The sequence below is a fragment of the Rhinolophus sinicus genome, linkage group LG12 (assembly GCF_036562045.2).
Source record: "Rhinolophus sinicus isolate RSC01 linkage group LG12, ASM3656204v1, whole genome shotgun sequence".
Classification (NCBI taxonomy): Eukaryota; Metazoa; Chordata; class Mammalia; order Chiroptera; family Rhinolophidae; genus Rhinolophus; species Rhinolophus sinicus.
Genome location: NC_133761.1, coordinates 3383893 through 3407170, shown reverse-complemented (window position 1 = coordinate 3407170; position 23278 = coordinate 3383893). Strand labels below are relative to the sequence as shown.

The following is a 23278-nucleotide window of genomic DNA, read 5'->3' as shown; positions in this document are numbered from 1 at the left end:
CAACAAGATACGGTTCTGAATTCACCAGCATCAAAGTTCCCTCAACTGAGGGCAGGGCAGTGACCATAGGGATAGTGAAAACAGCGGGAGTATGGTGGAATGGCCATCAGGTAAAACAGATTAATTATGCAGTTGTGTGAAGGGTCACGCAATTATCACTCTTATCCCAAGAGGCCAGCTCCAAGGTCACAAACGCAGACGTAGAAGTGAGCTGTCAGTCTCAGTGCCATGGGACACCATGACTGTTGTCACTGGCCTTACTTTGGAAACTGGAGAGGTTCGCTATGGTATCTGCAAGGTGTAAAATGCTATGCTTTCGTGATTTTAATTATGAAAGGTATTGAATCCTTTCAGCTGACACCGGGGCAGGTATAGAGTCGGCGTCCATAATTACTCGCCTAGAGTGTGCATTCTGAAGTCTCTTGTGAATTTGCTCCTTGTCTCTCCCCTAGAATGGCTGGTGGACTTTCAATACACAGCCCATTCTGCAAGGCACCTGAAAAGGAGACCAGTGCAGACCAGCATTGAAAACAGAGTCTGTGTTCTCCTAACATACTAAGAGCCGTGTGACTCGTTGCGAATCTCTACCTGGGATTCACAGGGCACCCCAAATCACATCCAGGTGTGAGGCAGGGGAGAAAGTGCTTTACTTGTCCGAGCCCAGAGGGTCAGTACAGGGCACAGTTGGGACTTGAGTGAGCTGTCCCTGATCCCAGCGCCCACATTCCTAGTCACGGCCAATTCTGCCCCTGACAGAGGATGCTCAGGGCTGTCTCTTGGCCCCACAAAAAACAGAGTAGACTATTCTAAGAGATAGTTAAGGAAGTGGGAGGCCACTGCATTCAAACTGTCATATTAGAATGTTTAGTTCTACATGAAACCAGCTCAGAGTATGCCTGGTTTTTATTGGCCTCATAGCAATGGCAGAACCAAAGTAAGAGTATTCACATACGAAATCCTCATTCACCAGAGCTCTTAATTCCACTCTCTGAGGTATATGTCATTCTTAACCTCATTTTTTTTTTTACGGGCAAAGAGAGAAAAAGAGGGGTGACTCTCTTAGACTGAGTATCAGGAAGGGAGACTTTCCTACAAATAATACTTTTCAAAATTAATAGACCAAAAATCATGTGAACACATTTTAAGTCAAACTGGGATTATGTTGATGACCGTGCTGCAATCAAATACCGCTGTGCAGGTTTAGTTGCTGCATTTGCCTTAGGGTTCAAGACGAACATGGTGACCGTATGACCAGCAAAGTGCTAGTACTTATATTTGTAACTGAGGCCGGGCCATCAGTCTTGTTCTGAATGCTGGCCTACATTCCCTGGCGGCCATGTCTCTGTAGTTTTCCAAGTGCAGGTGTCCCCCTGGCCTTGTGCTTGCCAGTCTTATAGAAGAGCCTTCAAATGACACAAACAGGCCATTTCACAGCTGTGTCTGGTAACAAGAACTCTGCAGACGGTGGATTCTTTAACTCCGGTGACGGGATGCAATACCTCCGCCCAGTGTAGAAAAAATTTGACACTCCATGTTTGAAAATGCTGAATCTATCTATTCAAACATTTAGCACGTTGGCACTTTCATTTTCTAGTAGTTTTACTTCCATTTGTTCTCCATTAAAAGGCAGTCCCCAAACTGTATGCACCGTGCAGCAATTCTGGGAGCAGTTGGCAAATTGGATTCTTAATACTTAATTTAATTGAGAACATTACACAACTCAAACCGAACAAGCAATTTAGTTGTCAGATCATCATAAAACCCTAAACACTTTGTTGGTGAATGTCTTTATTTTCCCAGTGTAATGTGAAGGAAAGCTCTAGTTTAAAGAAAAACATTACTACACTCCAATCAGATGTACATATGCTTCTTAAAATTTACCAGGGAGCTGCTACATCAGATATTTTAAAAACATGAGAAATTGTGTATTGTGTGAAATGGGCATTCACTCCACTGTCAGCGTATTCTTAGATTAAAACACTGCTTTGCAAATCACAAACTCTGATATGATAGTCAGGAAACGTGTCCACACGGGAAAACACTGAGTCCATTTATTAAAAATAATTTTGAAATAAGATACCACCTACCCTGTAAGGTTAGTGACAGGAGTAAATGACATAATAAATCCTGTAAGAATCAAGTGAGTCATATGGTCACTCCATAAATAGTGGCCACTCTGAATAAAGTGATAATAATTATTATACTCATTATTAGAGTTCATCTTGTAATTTTTATCAATAGCAGTACAGTGTTCATAGAATACCGCCTTCTTTTTCCTCACCATCAGATCACACTTGCTGAGTTATAGGAGGTAGGTAGATGGAGGAACAGCAGAGGACGGTTAGATTCTGTGCGTCATTTTCAATCGGACGGAATTCCTTTTTGCTTTACTTGATGTCTTTAATTCTTTACGAGTCGGTTCTCTAATCCGACAGAAACATCCTTGGGGGGTAGGAGTTTAGCTTGTTGAGATTCAAATATTGAGGACGTTTCATCTCCCTGGCAAAATGCTGTTTGTAGGTTTAAGCAAGAGAAGGGTGAATGCAAGAGGTGGAGAGCAATGGAGGGGACCGGGAGGCCGTGGAAAGGGGAGAAGATCCGATGAAGTGACTTAGAGAGAAGCAATATGATCCCCTGGGTTGGAAGCCTCTTAGAAGTCAGCCCTGAGCAGGTACCACAAAGAACAGGGGGTGATGGGTGTGAGCACACCAGGAGCCCCGCACGTCACGGCTGGAAGTCTGCTCTCAACCCGCACGTCACAGCAGCTTCCCTCGTGCACCCACGGCTTCCTCACGGAAGCCTCTCTGCTCCAGAGAACGAAGCCTGGCCACCCTCCCCGTGCTTTCTCCTCACCCTGGCTCATCTCCCCAATACCAGCCTTCTCTGTCCCTGAAATCAGCCTCACATCCTCACCTGTTTGCACCTGTACTCTGCTGTCACCTCACTACATCCTGTCACAGGAGGCCAGGACATAGCCCCAGGCTGTTCCTCAGCAGAGACCCTCGTACATGAGTTTTTCTTCCCTTGGGAACTGCTCTAGCATCCCCTCTACTCAAATGTCCCTTTTAGTAAGACGTCTCCACTGAGGCAAGAGGAACTTCCTTCAAGAGGAGTTTTGGATATTTTTAACCGTAATTACAATTAGTGTTATAACAAAGAGCCATGTTTTAGGATCAAGGAGAATACGCTTACATAAAATGCTTAGCATGGCGTCTAAGTCACTAAGGCATACATTTATTCAAGGATCATTTACTGGGCTTTGTTTCTGGGCTGGGCGCTAAGCAGAGTGCTGTTAGTTAATACAAAAGGCTTATTGGTACATGATTCCGGGATTCAGCGCCTTGGTGGTCTAGCGTGTGAAGCAGCACACAGACGAACGGCTTTGGTGCAGGGAAGAGCTGTGATCAGCTTACACACAAATGCTGCTGCAGCACGAAGAAAAGCATCTGTATCGTTCCTGGGCCAGTCAAAAAACACACCTGGTGAAAAATGGCCCTGTTATTTAAAAGAAGTCGCCCGATGGAAACAGGAGGAAGAAAATTCCAGGCCCCTATGAGAAGGCACAAGGAAAGGAACACCTTTTGCAGAAGTCAAAAATAAAATAGGTGTGATTTTGGCCTAGCGCCCATGAGGGACTAGGTTGAGGGCGACTTTAGATTTCGAGGCAGGAGGCAGGAGGAAGACCTCTCGTGACTGTCATGACAATGAATTTAAGTTCGTCATCTGGAACTAGCCTAGGTGACACGGATGGGAGGACAGAGGATCAGAAGACAAGAGGTAAGCTTGGAAGCTGTGCACTGTCCAGGGAAGATGGACGGAGAACCCACTCTGGGTGGTGAGCACGCAATGCAATATACAGATGACGTATTACAGAATTGTACACTTAAAACCTATATGATTTTATCAACCAATGCCACCCCAACAAATGCAATTTAAAAAAGAGAAGCAATTAAGCAGCAGAAGAGGGAGGAGAAGCACAAAAACAAAGATATTTAAACAGAGGCTGAAGAAATCAGTTATGGATACAGAGGGAAGCGAAGAGGGAGGTCATGTGATGCCGAGGTGTCTGCTGACTCACTCAAATAAGCAACGCAGAAAAAAGGTTTGGGGCCCAGGAAGGGGACCCCGCTGATTAGATGTGATGGAGCCCAATAGCTTGGATTAAAATCCCAGCACCATTATTCACAACCTACCAGATTATGGACCAGTACTTCTCTCTCTATGCCTCCATTTTCTTATCCATAGAATGAGGGAAATACTCATAGCTTCTTCACAGGATGCTAGTGAAAAGTAAACCAGGTAATGTGTGCAAAGACTGAAGACAGGGGCTGGAAAAGAGTAAAGGTTCAGTATGTTTCAGCTAATGTTTTTATGTGAATAAATTGAAAGTATGGCGTCTGACCTGAAATTTCGCCACAGGACCACACCCCTGTACATCTCTGTGAATCCACAGCCATGATCAGTGGACACAACTGCTATGTAGCCAACTGAACTCTAAACTTGGAGTCTTAAATCCAGCATCCGACATTTACCAGGTGGACAAGCCTAGGCAAGTCACTTCCGCTCTCTGGGCCTCGGGCTCCCCATCTATGTCTGACAGGGGAGTTACAAATATTAAATGATAGAACTGGGCGAAGGGGCTTTGATACTGAGAGAGCATGATGGAACTCAAGGGTCAGGTCGCCATTATTCAAACACCAGTGCTGAGTCTCCAAAAGGGCAACTAAGGCACCTTAGGCTCTCCGCTCCCCTCGCCCTGCCCCTCACCCACGAAAGGCTCAGATCCGAGGTTAGCCTGTTCCCCGAAGCCTCCAGCAGACATTCTGGCAGCCACGGGAAAGCATCAGTTCCGCTGAGAATTCCCTTGGCAAAGAGAATGAGATCAATATGGAACAGGATTCTCTGTGCTACCCAGAGAAGATGGTGAAGGTCAGTGAGGAATGAGGTTCATTTCCAATTATAAATACTGGAGCAGTTAACGTGAAAGATTCTGCAGATGAGAAGCCTGTCGGTACCTGGAACAGTCTGAAGACGAGATGCCAAGACAGTTTCTTTGGCCTACTTCAGGGATAGGCAGTCCAGGGGAGTGGGGACAGAGCGTTGCTTTTTCCAATAAAAATATAAATGACCACAACAAAACCTTCTATACAATTATTCCCAATGTGGTAACTGGGAGGGTGAAAGAACCGAGGACGTATCTAATCAATTCAGGGACAGGATCTTCCAGAATCCCTTTGAGTAACATGTGTACATATGGGACATATTGAGTGCCAACTGCATACACACACACAAGGATCTCAGCACGAAGGAAGACATGGTCTGCTTCCAAGGTCCTGTCATTCTAGGAGGGAAGATGGACATTTCCCTAGCAGAATGGACAACCATTTCCAGTGAGATGGGAATTTCACAAAGTGGGAAAGTGAGAACAGTGAGGGTTCATAACCAGTCTGGGTTGTCAGATAAAGCCTCCTTGGGTAAGTGATATGTATTCTGGACCCTGAGAGATGGGCCAGGAGAAGACTGAAAAAACAAAAAATGTATCTCTGATGTGCTGTTTTTCTCACTCAGTTGACACATAAACACTCAGTTGCCTGGTATATGTGTGAACAAGACAGCACCGGAAAAACACAGCTGTTTCTATGCTGAGCTAAACAGCCAGTGATGGTGCAGATGCTGGAAACTGAGGACCAGCTCCTTAAATTCTGATTCACTCATGGGAACTTTTGACCTGGCGGATGCTACAATAAGCACTTTCCCACAACAGAAGCCATATCTTTGGAAGAGAGCAGCAGTGCTGAACATTTTATAATTGGGGGAAACGGAGGCCTGAGACCACATAACTTACAGGCTACAGAACTTACTTAGGCCCTTGGGCTTTGGCGTTTACCAGCCTCTTCTGTCCAAGCTGTGCAAACTTCGGCAGAGAACACAACCTCTCTGAGCCTCAGTTTCCTGATGCTACCGAGATTACAATAAGGGTGGCCTCACAGTCATTGTGATGAGATGGCCTGTGAGCTTTGGTCGTTACCAACATCGTCATCAACACCATCCCCATCTCGCAGCCCCTGACAAACACACCCATTGAGGCCAAGAATCTGGAGTATGTATCCTCAGTCTACATTTATAGAAATGGGAACTAAATGGGAAAACGTGCTTTATGGCTAGAATTAGCTGTCTTACACTCTCATCTTACAACAAAATGGTAAAATTGAAAGAGCTCGTAGCTTAAGAGTTGGAAGCATGGGTTTTAGAATTCCAGCATTCTCCTCCGTAAAATGGGAGACGCACGCCTCGCCTCTGGCCTTCCCCACGAGGTTCCCCATTTGTCCCCTCATCATACCTTTACACGGTTGTGGGCAGGTCCACCCACGTCCAAGAGACTGGGTCCAGCAGTGTCCAGGAAAGACACAGCCTTGTGCAGGGTGTGTGTAGTGACGGGGATAAAACAGAGAAAAGCTAAGAGGTAGAACGTCGCTATGCCAGGGGGCAAAGACAAGAAAATCACGGGGCTCTGCTACACAGGCTTTTAAGTTCCGGGGATTCTCGTTTCCAGAAGAAAAATGGTCTCTCTCTTCCAAACAACAGCAAGGCTATCCTTGGAGACATACGTAGCCTGCATCCCTTCCCACTAAGTACAGTTCACAGACCCCAACGGGTGCACATGGAGTGTTTGCAGGAACATGGTAACTCAGATTACTTCCAAGTAGGTGAGCAATGAGTTTCTGGGGGAAAACAAAACAGGATCTGGGCGAATGCAGTTCTTGAGTCAACCAAACTTTTTTCTTGGTGCACATGAGCAAAACTAATAATGATTCTACTTCTCTTACTTCTAATTGTAACTGTACAAAAAAGCAACGAGACAAACAAGCACGGCAGAAGGAAAAGAGAAGAGAGCTACCATTAATTCAGTGCTGACCGTGGGCCCGTCCCACTAACTACATCGACCATGAGAACAACCCATGGGGCTGTCCTTATGTTCTTCTCAGAGCCTTAGTTTCCTCATCTGTGGAATGGGCCTCAGACTTAGAAAGGCTCACAGACGTTAGCAGACTCAGAAGAGACCATGTTAGTAAAAACCTGAACTCTGTGTACAACGCAGAGTAGTTGTTCAGTAGATACCTGCCTCCTTTCTTTTTTCTGGGCACTGGGTTTCTAGCCTGCTAAGATCCCGTTCACTGACCTGCATCCCTCGTGTGTGTGCAAACACACACACACAATGCCCGTTCAGACAGCAACACAGCCAAGACACGCATTACCAGGCACTGGCAATATGCCCTTCGAAAAATTAAGTTGAATCAAAGCAGAACATGAAACCATTTCTAAACCCCCAATAATAAACATAAGTTTCAATGTGCTGAACACATTGCGGGTGGTGATAAATACCACGTACCGAGCGACCCCGACGTGCGTTCCACGGGGCAACGCCATTAATAATCACCCAGCTGAACAGGAGGTATTTGGTCTCCATGGAAACAGAAGGCGATATTACACCACTGTTCTTTGATGGATCTTTCATTATTTCAATATTTGTACAGTGGTTTTTCAAGACGATAGAAACTATCAAATATATCCAATTACGCATAACATTGGAGGCAGAAAGTATGGGGCTTGGAAGATTCCTTTGGTCCTGCTCATTATTTAGGGAGAAAAGAAGGGGACATCGATCAGGAGAATGGCTTATATTTAGGGGGAAGAATCACCATATCAGCTCTCCTGCAATTTCTAGAACCGCTAACCTGCCCCTGGCGGCTTCATCACAAAGGTGACAGTGTCCTGCTTGCACGATGGCGAGTATCGCTGTGACTTTACTGACCAGGGGAAGGAAACTGAGTCTCACACATTCACTGACCTATACTCAAGGGCGAAAGCTAGTAAATGGCAGAGTCCAACTTAAATATGGGTTTCTTGACTCCGAGCCCAGGGAGATGCTAAGAGCCAGGAAATAAACGTGTTCTCTTCAGTGACTCACACAAACTCTTTAACGACTCCGTGAATAGTTACACTCAAATCACGGTTTATATTTTCTCAGTTGGGGCAATTATGAGGACAGACAAGCTCAGGGAGCATTTCTGCCATATTTAGGAGAAAGGGACATTCTGTACAAGGCACAGGCGACGGGGAGGCAGTGGGATGGACAGGGCCTGGCAGTGTGGGGGACGGCTGTTGGGAACCAAGGTGAGGCACGCAGCGGGCAGAGTCCAATGACACTCGACCCACGAGGTCCTCTGCAGCTTACCACTGGTGTGACTGGGGGCAAGTCAGTTCACCTGCCCGAGACTCAGTTTCCTTGTGTCCAAAATGCAGGTGGTGATGGTAAGCTCAGAAGGTTACCGTGGCCACTAAACATGATAAAGCAGAGAGAGCATCAGGGGCCACATGGTGACAGCTATTTACCTGGGGCCCACCCCTGGGCACCTGTTGGTCTGGAGCTGCACAGCAGGGAATAGTTCCTGCCCCCCAACACTTGCAGTCTAGGACCCCCACGTCTAGTAAGAGACTAGCTAGCAAACAAGCAAGGATGAGGAAATGCAAAGGTTCAATGATGGGAGTGAATGAGAAGCTATTTGGGGCCCGAGAAGGGACCCGTCACCCAGCCTGGGGTCAGAGGAGAGGGTGGGGGCTGGAAGGCGTTGGGAGGAAAGAATGCCGAAGGGACGAAACCTAGCAGGCAATGCAGAAGCACACGTGCCAGAGCTTCTGCTGTCTTCCCATAGCCGGGGTGCTGCTGAGCTGGGACTCGATGTCACGCACTTTATGCGCGTGTCATCTCCAGCTCAGAGAGGTGACGAGCGCAGGGACTCAGGGGACAGATCCTGGCTTTGAACCCACGTGTGCCTAACTCCAAAGTCTGCACCTTTGGCTCCCTTCCAGGAGACGTCAACCGGAGGATACATCAGAATCCCCTGGGGAAGATTTCTAGAATAATGTTGTCTAAACCTCATTCTGGCTCGGCAGAATCAGAATGTCCAGGAGCAGGGCTCAGATATGGATGATATTAAAAAAAAAAAAAAAAAAAAAAACCTCCCCAGGAGATTCTGATGTCCACTCCTGGCTAATGGCGATTGCACTGTCCCCAACTGCAGGGGCAGCCCGGGAAAGGCTCTCTCTGCCCGTGGCCTACCTAATGTACAAAAGTAGAGATGGGAGAGGGCACCTGACATAGCTCCATTGGGAATGGAAAACCCTGGGAGACGCAGAGCAGACCCAGGTCTACAGCAACCCAGAAGTTCCGCTGGGCAGACAGAGTGAAGGCCCTCTAGCTGGGAGTGGGCAAAGCTTCGTGACTGGGCTCCAAGTCTGCTACTCGTCAGAACTCCTCGGGCCACCTACTTGGGTCCTTGCATCCCATAGCCTCTGGGTCTGTCTTCTGGGAGGCTGAGGTGGGCAGCGCGGAGCAGGGTTGTTGGGGACCCACAGCAGCCAAAGCCTGTTTCTTGCTCTATAGAACAGGCCCATCCGCTGAGATTCGTCTCAAACCGTCAAACAGTTTTGTACTCAAAGCTTGCGGCTTCTTCCATGTACTTTTCTTTAAAACTTAATAGGTGATTGATCTCTTTGTTTCTGGAATGGGCTCTTAAATCTGTTTCATTTCTTTGATTTTCTGCCTCTGGGTCTCTCTACGTATAGTATAGACTAGTATAAACTAGATGGAAGCTGACTTGGAACTTTCTGCGTTGATATATATAGGAGAGTTGGGACATTAATCTGACTTTTGCCCAGAATCACTCTCACTTTATCCGACTGAGTTTCCTAGGCTCTGACACTCAAAGTTTCTTTGTTGTGTTTTGTTCTAACAGTAATCATAATGTTTGTGTTCAAAAAGAAATAGGCTTTTCCAACTCTGCCAGTCCCTCATTTCTGCACAGACTTTGTCCCTCTGTCCCTTTGCCTGTCTGGAAGCTTTTTTTTTTCCTGAGGCCACCTGTTTCTTGTGACACCTCACCTAACACAGCCACGAGTGCAGACACAGCGCTACTGTTGCATTTCCCAACCTCTTCCCCAGAGCATTGGTTCTCTCTGGGGCGATCTGGCCTCCCAGGGGACATCTGGCAATGTCTGGAGACATTTCTGATTGTCACAATGGAGCAGGAGGTGCTACTGGCATCTAATGGGCAGAGGCCAGGGATGCAGCTAAATATCCTGCAATGCACAGGCCAGTGCCCTCGGCAAAGAATGATCCAGCCCAAAATACTAGAAGTGCTGAGGCTGAGTGCCTGCCTAGAGGCACAGCAGGCCTGTGATCTGCCTTCCGAGTTCTCAGAGGTGACACTTTCCCAAATGTGCAGCCACTGTGTAACGTGGATCCTCAGATGCCCATCTGTCCGTATCAAAGTCCCCATTTCTAGATGCCTGACCTAAAATGCAAGGTCAATGCTATGCATTTTAGGGTTTTGTGGCAGTTGGCCCATTGAAAAGCACTATTTTCTCTTAATTAATGCTAAGTGCTGTAACAAACAACCCCTAAACCTCCGTTACTGAACATGATTATTCTCTTTGTGTTTTGTTTTTGCAACGTCTGATACAGGCCAGTGGATCCCTTGTGTGGGTCTTCTGCAAAAAGTATCTCGAGATACAGGCTCTTTTGTTTTGAGCGACTGCCATGTGAAACACACAGCTTCTCAAATCACCACTGAAAGGAAAGGAACATCTATGGACTGGAACGCTGGCCTCTTACTAACTTGACAACCAGCATTTGCACTGGTCAAAGTGCTCGAGAAACCATGTCCCAGATGCGTCCTCTCCCCTCACGTGTGTTAGGAACACACGGTGGACCCAGTTCCATCACAGTAACAACCACAATCAGTCCAACACTCTATCTCCGACCCCCCAAAACACCTATCCCACCACATTCTCAGGCAGCCTCCTTCTCTGCACCTGGTCACTGGCACATGACTTTCCTTATGAGGCCACTTTTCGCAAACAACAAATTATCACCCTAGAACGACTGACTGCACGTGGGATTAAAGACCAGCCACGCTGCACGGAGATGTGGATGCAATGGCAGCACCAGCTTTGGTTTCTGGAGCCCCAGCTCCCGGCCAGGCACTGTCGGGGTGCTGGGGACTCTTCCCAGGCTGGATAGTCCCTGAGACTCAGCCTGTCACCCTCCACTCAGTCTGCGGGGACCTGCAGGGCTGGGCTCCCACCGACCTGAGCCGCCTCCCTTACCCTCTGGCTCACTAGTTCCAGCCCTACCGGCTGCAGCATCCTCTACACTCTGGTTTTTTCCCACCTCAGGGGCTTGGCCACAGCAGCCCCTTAGCGCAAACGCTGCTCCTCCTCCAGGGCCGCTGTGGGGTGCCTTTGGGCTACCGAGAAGGAGCTTTCCCTCCTAAGCAGATGAACTGGGGAAAGGAGCCCTCTTCTCGGTGGACGCAACCCTACTGATGCACAGCTTGGCAAGTGGGGAGTGGGCAGGACTCCAGCCCCAAATCCTGGGTTCCACCAGGCATCTTTATGTAGCACACAACGTACACGACCATCCATGGCACCTCTATTTCCCCCTCCCCTGCCTGGCCACGCCTCCTCCTTCACATCACACCTTGAGTTCCCCTGGCTCAGGCAAGCTCCCCTGTACCTCGGACCAGGTCAGTTTCCCCATGCTAGCAACTTCTCTGCAGTCATGACAACATTATTAAGTAAACATTCGTGTGTTTTCTCTCTCCTTTCCTCCCCAACAACAAGAAACACGGACGTCTTGCTACTAGCGAAAATCCCAGAGTCTAGGAGGCCGTGCAGGTTAGATATGCTATGAATGTCTGTCCAATGCAGAGTCAGAGACGAGGAACGCACGTCAGCTTAAGCACAGGCATCTGGCTGTCAAGCTGATGCATTCTGTCCCCTGCCACACTACTTCTCTTGGCAACATTACCCACTGCTGGTTCCTGAGCGAGTGAGAAAGATACATCTCATCACAGGTACCATGGCAGGCCGGCGGGGTGTTAGACAACATGGAACCGTGACAAGACCCGTGCAGGCAACAAGAGAAGACTTGATGAAGCTCTGCTCTGTTTCAGCGTCCGCATGACACGTCACGACATCCAGAAGGAGAGCAGAGGCAGGTAAACGGCACGGAGCCCTGGACACTGTCAGCTCACTCCCAGGGCCGCGAAATCCTTTTTCTGCTTAAAACTCGGCCTCAGCCTCCCCACGTGACAACTCCCACTGTGTCTTGAAAATTTGCCTGGGAGCAAGGCACTGGAGGCAGGCAGGGGGAATAAAGGCAATTTTCACGAATGAAAAGGGTGGTGCGTCAGTAAACACCACTGTGGACTTCTGCATGACAAGCCCCTGTTCACCAACTTATACTCTGGTTTAGAAATGACCTGTGGAATTCTGTGGAATTCAAAAGCAGACTGAGGGGTGCTTTGTCTCCCCAAAGCCCTTCAGAGCCTGTGCACCATATAGCGACTTGCTTTTTTATTTTGCAGGATTTTAGTACATCAGGTAACCATGTAAACGAGAAAATTTTAAACTATTTAATTTTAATGGAGCAAGAAAACACTGTTCGCCTTAATTCTCGAAATAGGGACCAAATAGCTAATTCTAAATTTGCACCTGCCCACCATGAGGAAGTTATCCGGGTTCTCTGGGTTCTGATTTCTCACATCTATAATCAGGAAACAACAATGAGAAGTAATAAGGATTGTTCCCAGAGCCAAATTATGATTTGTGTGGGTCCCTGGCACTTTTTAGCCATTAACAAAAAAAAAGACTTAATATTGTATCCGTATGATTACATTGATACGAAGGTGACTATAATCCAGATTGGATCGTATCCCACATTAGTTCTGATTTTAAAAGTAATTTAAACATTCTGTTGGCTTGTAAAAGTACCGCGATCCCTAGGTACTGGACCTCATACGTCTGACGGCTAAGTCAGCTGTGGTCAGTAAATAAATGAACTGACACACGGACGCCCCTGCTCAAGGAGGCAGAGCTGTGAAGACGAGACAAGTGCTAAAGTCTACATCTCTCCACCAGGCGGCCATCACCACCCCCGAGCGGTGGAGCAACCCCACTTACTCCAGTGAGAAGAAAGGGGGTGTGCAGAGTCACTGGAGGGAGACGGGACTTCTCCTGATTTTGAGTAACTTGATTCCTGACATTCAGTGAAAGTCTTGTCAGACCCTGGGCATTTATTTAGTGTGATGGTTAATTTTAGGGATCAATTTGGCCAGGCCGTGGTACCCAGATATTTAGTCAAACATTATTCTAGACATTTCTGCGAAGGCATGTTTTAGATAAGATTAACATTCAAGTCCCTAGACTTCGAGGAAAGCAGGTTGCCCTCCAAATATGGGTGGGCCTCATCCAACCAGTTGAAGGGCTGGATAGAAAAAGACTGACCACCCCCTATTCCCCCAAGAAGAAGAAATTTGATCATTCAGGTAGAAGACTGTTTTTGGACTCAAACTGTAACTCTTTTTTGGGTCTCCAGTCTGCTGGCCTAATGTGTAGATTCTGAATTTGCCAGCTTCTGCTATCATGAGACAATGCCTTAAAATAAGTCACTCTCTCTGCTGTGTGTGTGTGTACACATGCTATTGATTCTGTTTCTCTGGAGAATCTGGGCTCACACATCAAGCATGATGCTTCAAATGTCCCTATTGTACCAGGCACTGTCAAGGATGTCACAGTGAAAACAGCACAGAAAGGGCTCAAAGAGGCCTCCAGGATGATCTCATCCAATCTTCTTTCTACACTGTGGTTGACTGAGACCCAGAGAGGGCAAGTGTCTGACTCAAGGTCACACAGCAGGTCGATGCTGAAACCGAGAACAGCACTACAGATCCTTCATTTGTTGTCCTGCCCACAGGGCTGCACTGGGGCTCTTGGAGTAATATTATGTGGATAAACTAAAAGAAATATAATACCAGCAGAGGGTTTTACTGAGCACTTTATGCTAGGCTATAAGCTCAAGGCTTTTCTATGCTTATTTCATTTAATCCCCTCGGCCACCAGCAGAGGCAGGCATTAGTATCCCTTGTGATAGATAAGCCAGGAGTCAGAGAGGAAAAATAGCTCCCCCAGGGTGAAGCCGCTGACTTGTGATGGGGACGAACACCTTCGCTCCCACTCTGAATCTGAAGCTCTAGCTGCCTGGGGTGCAGCAGGGCAGAGAGGGTGACAGGGTGAGAGGGGCCTGGCTAATGGCAAAGGGACAAGGCATGCCAGGTCAACCGTCTCCTCCCCACGATCTGTCCTGCCAGTCAGCTCTTGTCACTATGAAACGCTAGTTCTGCAAATGCCTCTTATTTTGAAGGGAACACCTGTTCTGTAATCCCCCAGCCAAGGCTGTGGGTTTGTGTGGATCCAATGTCATTTGCTAATGCAGCAGGCTTCTGGGGGATTTGGCTGCACAGCCCCCAGGGGAGGCAGGGGAAGGGGGTTTCATTTTCTGCTTGGCAGCCCTTGCCTGGTGGGAAGGTGGGGGCGGGAGCACAGCACTGAGCCTGCAGAATCGGATGGGGCCCAGATGCGAAATGCACAGGAAGAGAATCAGCTCCCGAAAATAACCCAGGGAGCTGAGCTCTGCGAGCAAGTTCACTGCTGAGCACCCACAAATAAGCTCCTTCATCTGACTCTTGTAAAAGACAAGGATGTCTTCTTTGACACACATCCCCAAAAATAGCCAAGAAAAAAAAACACTGTACTGTATCACATGCCTGCTATGTGTCTATTTCTGTACTGTTTTTACACATATTAACTCCTGAAAGCCTCTCAAAAATACAGGTGCTATCCCATTTTCGAGTTGAGGAACCTGAGCTTCCACAGGCATGAATAAGTTCCCAGAGTCACATAGTATTGAGCATAGCAGGTGCCTGAGACCAGAATTTTCTCCCTCCCCCATCACAACCGTCTCCCAGGTGGAGATCTGGCTGGTTCCTGCTCAGCCTCCTCAGATGTAGCAGAATCAGATGAACCACAGGATCTACAAGGTGTCCTGTCACACCCCCCCCCCTCCCCACCCCAGGCCTAGGGTTTCTGAACAGTCCCCAAGGGCAGCCCCCTTAGCACTCATGTGCCCCTGGGGGGCCCACCGGTCTCCTGCTCCCTCCCAGCTTTCTGTTTCTGCAACAGAACCGAACCTCTGTGTGGCTCGGCTCTCTCTCCACTCAGCGTTCCACATGAACACAGTTTGTGCATTTGTGCCAATCATTAGTCTGACGCATTTCCGGAGCACTCATTATGCATTCCAGGCTCGCTGCTGGCCCCTGGGGTGGAGCTGCAGGACATGGTCTGTGGCCCCAGCTACATGGCGCCCAGGGCAGGAGAGACAGAGATGCCCAGAGTGGACTGGAAGAAGCATTTGGGAGAGAGAATTTCTTTCGAAGAAATCAGAGAGTGCTTCCCAGAGGTGGTGGTGTTTGAACAAGGCGTTACCCGGTGTGTAGGGGGTTGTGCATCAGAGTTCCTGCGTGGCAGTCACCATAACCCCCTCCTCCTTCTCTGCCCCTGTGGTACCGGCACAGACTCCTTTCTTGGGAAGTAAGTGCTGAACATGCTTTGAGGTGATCTGACCTTTGCCATCCCCTAACATCCCATGCCACGTTCCCTGGAAAGCCGAGTCTGAGCTGGAGATTTTCAGGTAGGAAATCTACTGGGGAGTCTCTGGGGTTAGCACGTGCTGCGTGGGGAGTGAGCCGCAGGCCTGGGCAGAGGGAGGGGCAGGGCTGTGATGTGGTCACAACAGCAGCACAGGTGGACAGACAGGGGGCCGAGAGCAGGAAGAGGTCTGCAGCGGGGAGTCGTGAGTGATCCTGGGGTCACACAGGCTTGCACTCACCAGGAAGGGTCTGTCTGTGCGTGGCCCCAGGAAAGCAGGGTGACCGGGAATTCCCGCTTTCTATCGCTTTACAATCCCGTGCTGGAGCCCTGATGCTGACCGCGCACATGAAGTAATACAGACATGCCCACGCATGCTGGCTGTCACCTGCCTCCCACCTGCCAGGTCCTGTGTCCATGGTCAGGCCACTGATGCCTAGGGCCTCGGTGGTTGCCCAAGTTCCTGCCTCTACAAGTGACTGGAGTCCACTTTCAAAGCAGTCCCATTGGGCTGTAAAATCTGCCCTTTCCTCGGCACAGAGCCCTCTCCTGGGTTCAGGTCCCCTGGCCCTCAGGAGGGTCACAGCTGCTCTCCTCTTAGCTCCTCTCATGACAGCATGTGACACAGAGGCTTGACCCAAATGGAGACATGACTTGGGCACCTTTTGCTGCCAGACCTCCTGGCTGGGACTCAGAGCTGGGAAAGGTGACATCACAGGAGAGCCAGCCGAGTGCAGGACCATCTGAGTGTGGAGCTCGGCTGCCCAGGAAGACAGAGCACCTGCTGGGGGCCTGGCTGAGCGTGGAGAGCCTTTTACACTTACTCCGGGGCTGTAGGACGGTTCCCTGTGTGCTCAACCTGACTGGGCCCCAGGGCGCCCAGACAGTTGGTTAAACGTTACCCTGAGTGTGCCTGTCAGAGTGTTTCTGGATAAGCTTAACCTTTGATTCAGTAGACTGAGTACAGCAGACGACCCTCCCCAACATGGAGGGGCCTCTTGGATCCAACAAAGGTCTGAGTAGAATAAAAAGGCTGCAAGAGAATTTTCTTCTCTCTCCTGCCTTCGAGCCGGGGCATCAGTTTTCTCCTGCCTTAAAATTCAGACTCAGACTGGAACTTACACCACTGGCTCTCTCAGGTCTGCAGTTTGTAAATAGCGGGACTTCTCAGCATCCACAATCACATGAGCCAATTCCTAATAATAAATATCTTAATATATGTATATATCATATATATATCCGCTATCTATCCATCCATCCGTCCATCTGTCCGTCCATCTACCTCTCTATCTATCATCTATGTACCCAGCTCTTGTTCTTCTGAAGAATGCAGACTACTACAGGCCGGTCATTTCTGAGCAGGTCCCTAAGAAAAACAATCCCTGACTGGCCCAGGAGGACGATGGACCAAGTAGTGCTGGGTGGGCCAACGCGCTGTGCTCGGAGAATAACAACAGGTGTGTACTGGGAAGAGGGAACAAGGGGGGGACAGGATATGTGCAGTTATTGCGCACCTGCTAAGTGCCAGGTAGTAGGTTTAGAACTTTACATTCATGACAGCACTGGATACACATCCTACCCCATGACATTAGAAAGTATGAATGACCCCATTCTACAGGCGGGAAAACTGAGGTTCAGAGAAGTGAGCAAATGAGACATTAGCCAGGTTTTGAAACCAGCTCAATTCCAACCTGCTTTCCAGGTTTCCACATGGTCCACGGGAAGCCCTCACAACCGGCTCTGTGACCTCCACAAAACCATATTCTTCAAGGGACCATGCAGAGGTACCAGATGAAGGTCCTGTCCCCTGCGTCTGCCCCAGGACATGGCACTAGGAATATGGTTGATAAATTCAGTAGTAGTAAAAGAAGAGATGGATGGATAAATGAGATGAAGAGACGCACAGAGCAAAAGAAATCTCTAAATGGGACATTTGAAAGTGGGGATCTCCCAGGACATACATGCAGCCAAGCAAAGTTTGCAGTTGTTAGGCCACTGCCCTCCCTCATGCAGACATTACCTCCGAGGAAGTCGGCTTGCAGTATCCAGCTCCAAAGACCAGGTTTTCCAGAGAAAGGCTTGACTGTTCTGATCCCGTATCTGAGCCGCCCTTCCCGAGCCAGGAGCCTCTTCCTGGACGAGTGAAACTGAAAAGAAGAGAATTGAAGAGGGATAAAAAGAATGTAAAGAAAGGGATGGTACCACGAACTCAGTCCCTTTAGGGGTGTTGGAGTTGGAGCCTACGAGATAAGCCATTTAGAAGGAAGGGGCCATTCGTCCCGTAGGGGGTGTTTGGAAGGGAGACTTTTGGATGCCGCCATGACGAGGGGGTGCAACTGGCTCCAAGTGAGCTCAGGAGCCAAGGATGACACACCTCCTACTACATGTACAAAGAAATGCTCCCGGAAGGCCAACCACACGCCTGCTGAGAGACACGGAGGCAGAGCCCCAGGTTACAGAACCCGAGGGACAGGTGGAATGGGCTCCTGGACAGAAGGACGAGGGGACGCTCGGCCTGGCACGGTCCGAGTCCTGCCTCCACTCCCTCTGGTGGCACTACCTGGAGTGAGCTCCTGCAAGCCCGCCCCTTCCTGAACCTTGAAAAACATAAGCCAGCCTGTACTTCGTGGCGCGCACAAGAGGCTCACAGATTCGTGGATGTCAGAGGTTGTCACGACCGATAGGCACTCTCTATGTCACTGCTACTAGCCGGGAATGCTTCCGTCTGCTCCACAGACAGACAAACAGACGCTGGCCAGCTGTGCGAATCATCACAAAGGTCAGAGGCCACGGAGTGATGGCAGCCATCGGCTGAAGGGTCGAAGGGGTGAGGGAAGCCGGTGGGACCAGTTGAATTTGCCTCAGTTGGGTTAATGTCAGCTCTCTCTTTCTTTACCGTTTTTGGTTTTCATCAATCGATATTTTGGCAAAGTCTGCTTGTACTCATTTCCTCTTCCTTTCAGATCTCTTCTATTCAATATCCTAATGGTCAGTTGTCCTGTCATATCGTGAACACTATTTTATAGGCATGCCTTAGTGCCCCAGGGAGATTCCACGTCACTGATGGCAAACGGGGTGTTGGTAACAAACAGCCTCCGATGGCACCAGCTCCAGCACAGGTGCTCAAGAAATACGTGTGGAAGGATTTAATCCAAGAGACCCACATCCCTGCTGAAAACAGCGAAAGGGAAAGAAAGCTGACATTATATTTGTGTTTAAGTCATTTATTCAGCTATTCAGTGGGCTCATGCCACATGCCAGGCAGTGTGTTAGGTGCCAGGGTGACAAGATAATTAAGACATAGTTTACCTCACCGTAAGGACGTTTGGGTCTAGAGAGGGAGGCAGATGTAACACGAGGGAGGTAGACAGCCCAATGGGCACAGAAGAGCAGTTTATCAGCCCAACCGGGTGCAAAGGATAAATAGGTAGAGATGTCACTCAAGCGGATTATAGCCAAGTGGGTAAGAGGCAGCCAGCGAACCCAGTGGGCAGGCTTCAGACCCCAGAAGCAGCACCTATAAGCTCTGTGACCTGGGGAAAGTTTTCCACTGGCCCAGTGCGTCTGTTCCCTCATCCATTGATACCAGCGCTTTAACCGTGAGGCTATGTGAGGACTATTACAGCGATATAGTCATTGCTGATAATACCACACACGTAATCAAGTACAACACAAGCCTGACTGATTGGTTGTGAAGTGAGTCTCCCGCTTAGCTCGAGGACGGATCGAGTGAACACCGCAGCAGAAATGTGGATGTGTCTGGGCAGCAATGCTCACGGCACATTCAGGGGACAGACTGCACACGAGGAACTAAAATGACTCGTCATTTGACTCAAGCAAGGTCCTGATTAGCTTGTCCAGAGGATCTGAATCCCTCGTGTGAAATCCAATTGTACCCATCTGACGGTTAATAATTGGATTCTTTGCTTCAGCCTGTTTCAGGAAAGGTAAAGGGTCTTTTGAGGTTAAGTGTTCATTTCACACCTGCTTCCTTCTGCCTGGATTTAACCGATGCCTTGGAAACGGCTTTTCTGGAAAAAGTAGAGCTTGACCTATTTAATTGGTAGTTCCCATAACTGTCAAGGGTTCCTTTTGTTCCCAGGTACTTTGAGCTAATAGAAATCCTTCCTGCAAAATCCAGAGACCAGAAGACAGTTCTATTTTTACGTCCATCCCTGGAGAAACCCGAGCCCCTATGGTGAGTTTCTGCCTGTACTCCTCTCCGCCAAGGCTGCAAAGGAACAAGCTCCGACCACGTGCCTGGCCACTGTCCCCGTTTGAGAGTCACCAAAACCTCATTAGCATTCCTGTTTTAGAGATAACGATTCGGTGTCTCGGGACTTCAGGTGACTTCCCCAAGAAGGCAGTTAGAAAAAAGCCACATCAGGTATAGGGACCGTTTTCAGGTCTGATCTGTACTCTGGCAGTCTGGGCTCCCTGCCTGTGGTCCTGTGGCTCTTGGTGCCCTCTCCACAGCCCCCGCCCACCTCTCCCCTGCCCCACAGTGACCACCCACCTCTCCCCTGCCCCACAGTGACCACCCAGCTCTCCCCTGCCCCGCAGTGACCGCCCGCCTCTCCCCTGCCCCACAGTGACCGCCCGCCTCTCCCCTGCCCCGCAGTGACCGCCCACCTCTCCCCTGCCCCGCAGGGACCACCCGCCTCTCCCCTGCCCCGCAGTGAGGCCCAGAGCCTGACCCTTCAGCCTGGGAGAAGCTCCTTGGTCTGTGCTTCTCAGCCTCACCGAGACGGAAGTCTGCCCTGAAGGCCACGTGCTCCTCCCCCATACACCGCAGGACTCACCACTTCATACCTGATCAAGGGCTGCTGCAGAGCCACCAAAGCCGCGTGGACGGTCAGCGAGATCACCGACAGGTGGAAATAGTCGAACATGACCGGGACGTGGTGGTGCAGGCCTCTGCGTGGGTGGAAGTGCAGGCCTAGTGTGCGGCTGCTGACCATGGGGGCCCCTGCCACGTCCCTCAGCCTGGAAGGCAAGCGAGTGACCTCTCCTGAGTGGTGGCCAGTTATCGGATGTCATCCAGGCAGGTCTACATGATGGCCTCGCCCTGCCTACCCCACCCCCGGCCCCCACACCGTGCACACAGCATCTTATCCAACCCCAGAAAATACCAGTAGGAATCATTTTTCCCACATTGGGCAGATGAAGAAACTGAGGCTTGGAGAGGGAAGAGAGACATCACACAGCCACTTCAGCATATCTGGCACTCATGCTCTGCTGTCTGACTCCAATCTCACCCGTCAAGGACAGAGGGAGAGCCAAGCTTTTCACAGGGCTCATCTCAGCACGCCTGGCCTGGCCTGCCTGCCACACTTGCTTTCTTATTTCCCTATAGACGCCAGCACTGCACTTCCGGTGCAGGTCTGTGTTTTCTGCTGCGTTTCTACCTCATAAGGACAGTAAACGTGACAAGTTCGTCCTCATACCCCCAACACCTACCATAGTTTCTGGCAAACGATGATCAACACAGAAGTTGGTCAAACATTTGCCTATTAAAAGGGAAGTTGACCGACTGACTGACTCCCAAAGCACAATGGTTAAGTAGTTTCATGAAGCACTGCCCCACCTTTCCTCTGGCATTTTGTAATTAGTGTGTGTCTGGTTCCTAAGAGACAAGCCCACCAGGAGGCAAGGTCCAACAGAGTCTTTGGTTATAAAAATGGGATTGAGTCTTCCCTAAATAAAATCCATCCAGTGCTAATCTCAACGCTGGAAACCAACCCCCCGGGCTCTCCAAGTTTCTCCCAATAGAGCCCTGAGGAAACCGCGTTGGAGCATCATCCATGAGAGGAGCAGAGGGCTCAGAGCTCAGAGGACAAGCTTCTTCTCCCTCCACAGAGGAAATGAGACACAGAGAGAGGAAGACATGGCGGAAAACCCCTAGACCCAGCCCCAAGGATTCTGCTTCTCGAAATCCTTGATTGGAGCTGTGTACACAATCAAATGCCAACTAAAAGGGCCAACTCACTCCCTGGAGGCCAGTGTGAGTCCATAACTCGGCCACAAGTGATGGCCTCCTCTCACCAGGAAGAAGCCTGATGGGGAGGGGGCGGGGGCTACACCCCGAGTCTCAGAACATCATTCACACTAAGATTTCCTTTAATTCTGACCACAATGTATCGAGGCCTTATGATGAAGGGAGCGTGGTGCTTTTTCCTTCTATCCATATGACAATCGTATGAGGTATTTACTATTATTCTATTTCTAGAGGAAGAAGGAAAACCAACGTGAGTTAACTAACTGACGTGTTCAAAGTCACAAGGCAAAACTGAAATGCGAGACGCACGTCGACCTGGCTCTATAGTCTGTTCTACATTACTGCACATTCTTGCTTGGAATCTATTCAGTCATAGGCTTGCATGAATTCTAGAAATATGCTTAGGGCTTGAATAACAGGAGGGGAAATACATGTCAAGGTAGAAAAGATGTCAAAACGTTAACAAAAATGTAAGCCACATCAACAGGGGTAAAAAATTCAGAACGAGGGAGGAGATGGCTCTTCTGTGCTCTGGACAGAGAGCCACTTAATAGAGATGAAACTCGGTTTCGTGGTGGGGGTCTCAATATAGAAAAGATACAGACCACTGAGAGGAGAATGCCTGGGTTCTTCTAAAGGAACTGAAAAAAAAATAGCAAACAAACAAAAACCACAAAGCAGAGAGAAAGAAGCTTAATTGGAGATGAAGAGATGTCTTATTTATGTGAACTGCCATCCAGGCATCCGCGGCACAAAATGATGGCTTGTTCCTGGAAGTAAAGAAGCATTTCCTGATAGGCAGAAGGGTCCAGGGACGGGATGAGACAGGGTGGGAAGGAGTGAGCTCCCCATCCCGAGGCAAGCATATGCTCAGAGGCCTCTGCAGAGTAACAAGTACAAATCTGAGGGTAGATAAGAACAGGCTCTCTGACCCTCAGTAAAAGTGACTTTGGGGCCTGGATCACGCTTTGTTGGGGAGGGGGTTCTGTCCTCTGCATTGTAGGAGGCTTAGCAGAATTCCTGGACTCTACCCACGAAATGCCAGCAGCACCCACCCCACTGGTGTGACGATCAACAATGTCTGCAGACATGGAGACATGTCCCTGGGGGACGGACTCATCCCACCTGCAGTGAGATCCACTGGATGAAATGGAGGGCAAGAGCTCGTCCACCCTGGTGTTAAATGTCACGCCTCTATGTTTCGTTCCCACGAACACAGGCCTCCATGGTTCTAAGGCATCCGTCTGCCTGGGTTGTGTTTCAAAGCCTAGCGTCTACCCCCAGGAAGTGGTACAGACGCCTCATCATCGTTAAACCCAATTTATGAAAAGATATAGCATTCTCAGTTCTTCCACAGCCTGTCTTCCTGTTCCGCTTAGCTAATCTCATGCTCCATGGAAACCCCTGCTCTGATTGTTATTAAGTACTTTGTATTGTAGAGAGGAGGTGACACGTGGAGGTCTGGCCTCACTGTGGCTAGGAAGCCACCAGAAGGAAGACATTGACTCAGCCACCATGCACTCAGGCTGTTCACACATTGTCGGTCGTCATCTTCACAACAGCCCTGTGAGGGAGGGTTCTAGAATGATGCCCACTTTATAAATGAGGTGACTGAGATTTCGAGACGGGCAGGGACTTACCCAGTGTGTCACGGATAAAGAGCACAGAGCCCAGGCTGATGGTCTGATACACTTTGTTTGGGTCCATCTCCTATAACGCGCACTTGATTAA

General features: G+C 49.2%; 1 protein-coding gene across 4 annotated transcripts in view; it reads right to left on the bottom strand.

The window, feature by feature from the left end:
- FAM135B (family with sequence similarity 135 member B) overlaps positions 1-23278 on the bottom strand; it is a 171754-nt gene that overhangs the window by 25871 nt on the left and 122605 nt on the right. For all 4 annotated transcript variants that reach the window (XM_019724323.2, XM_019724341.2, XM_074316296.1 and 1 more), the window contains 2 exons: positions 20362-20535; positions 17570-17696 (listed from right to left, as the gene is read on the bottom strand). In XM_019724323.2, the coding sequence (XP_019579882.2) occupies positions 17570-17696; positions 20362-20535 (301 nt within the window). The remainder of the gene's footprint in view (positions 1-17569; positions 17697-20361; positions 20536-23278) is intronic.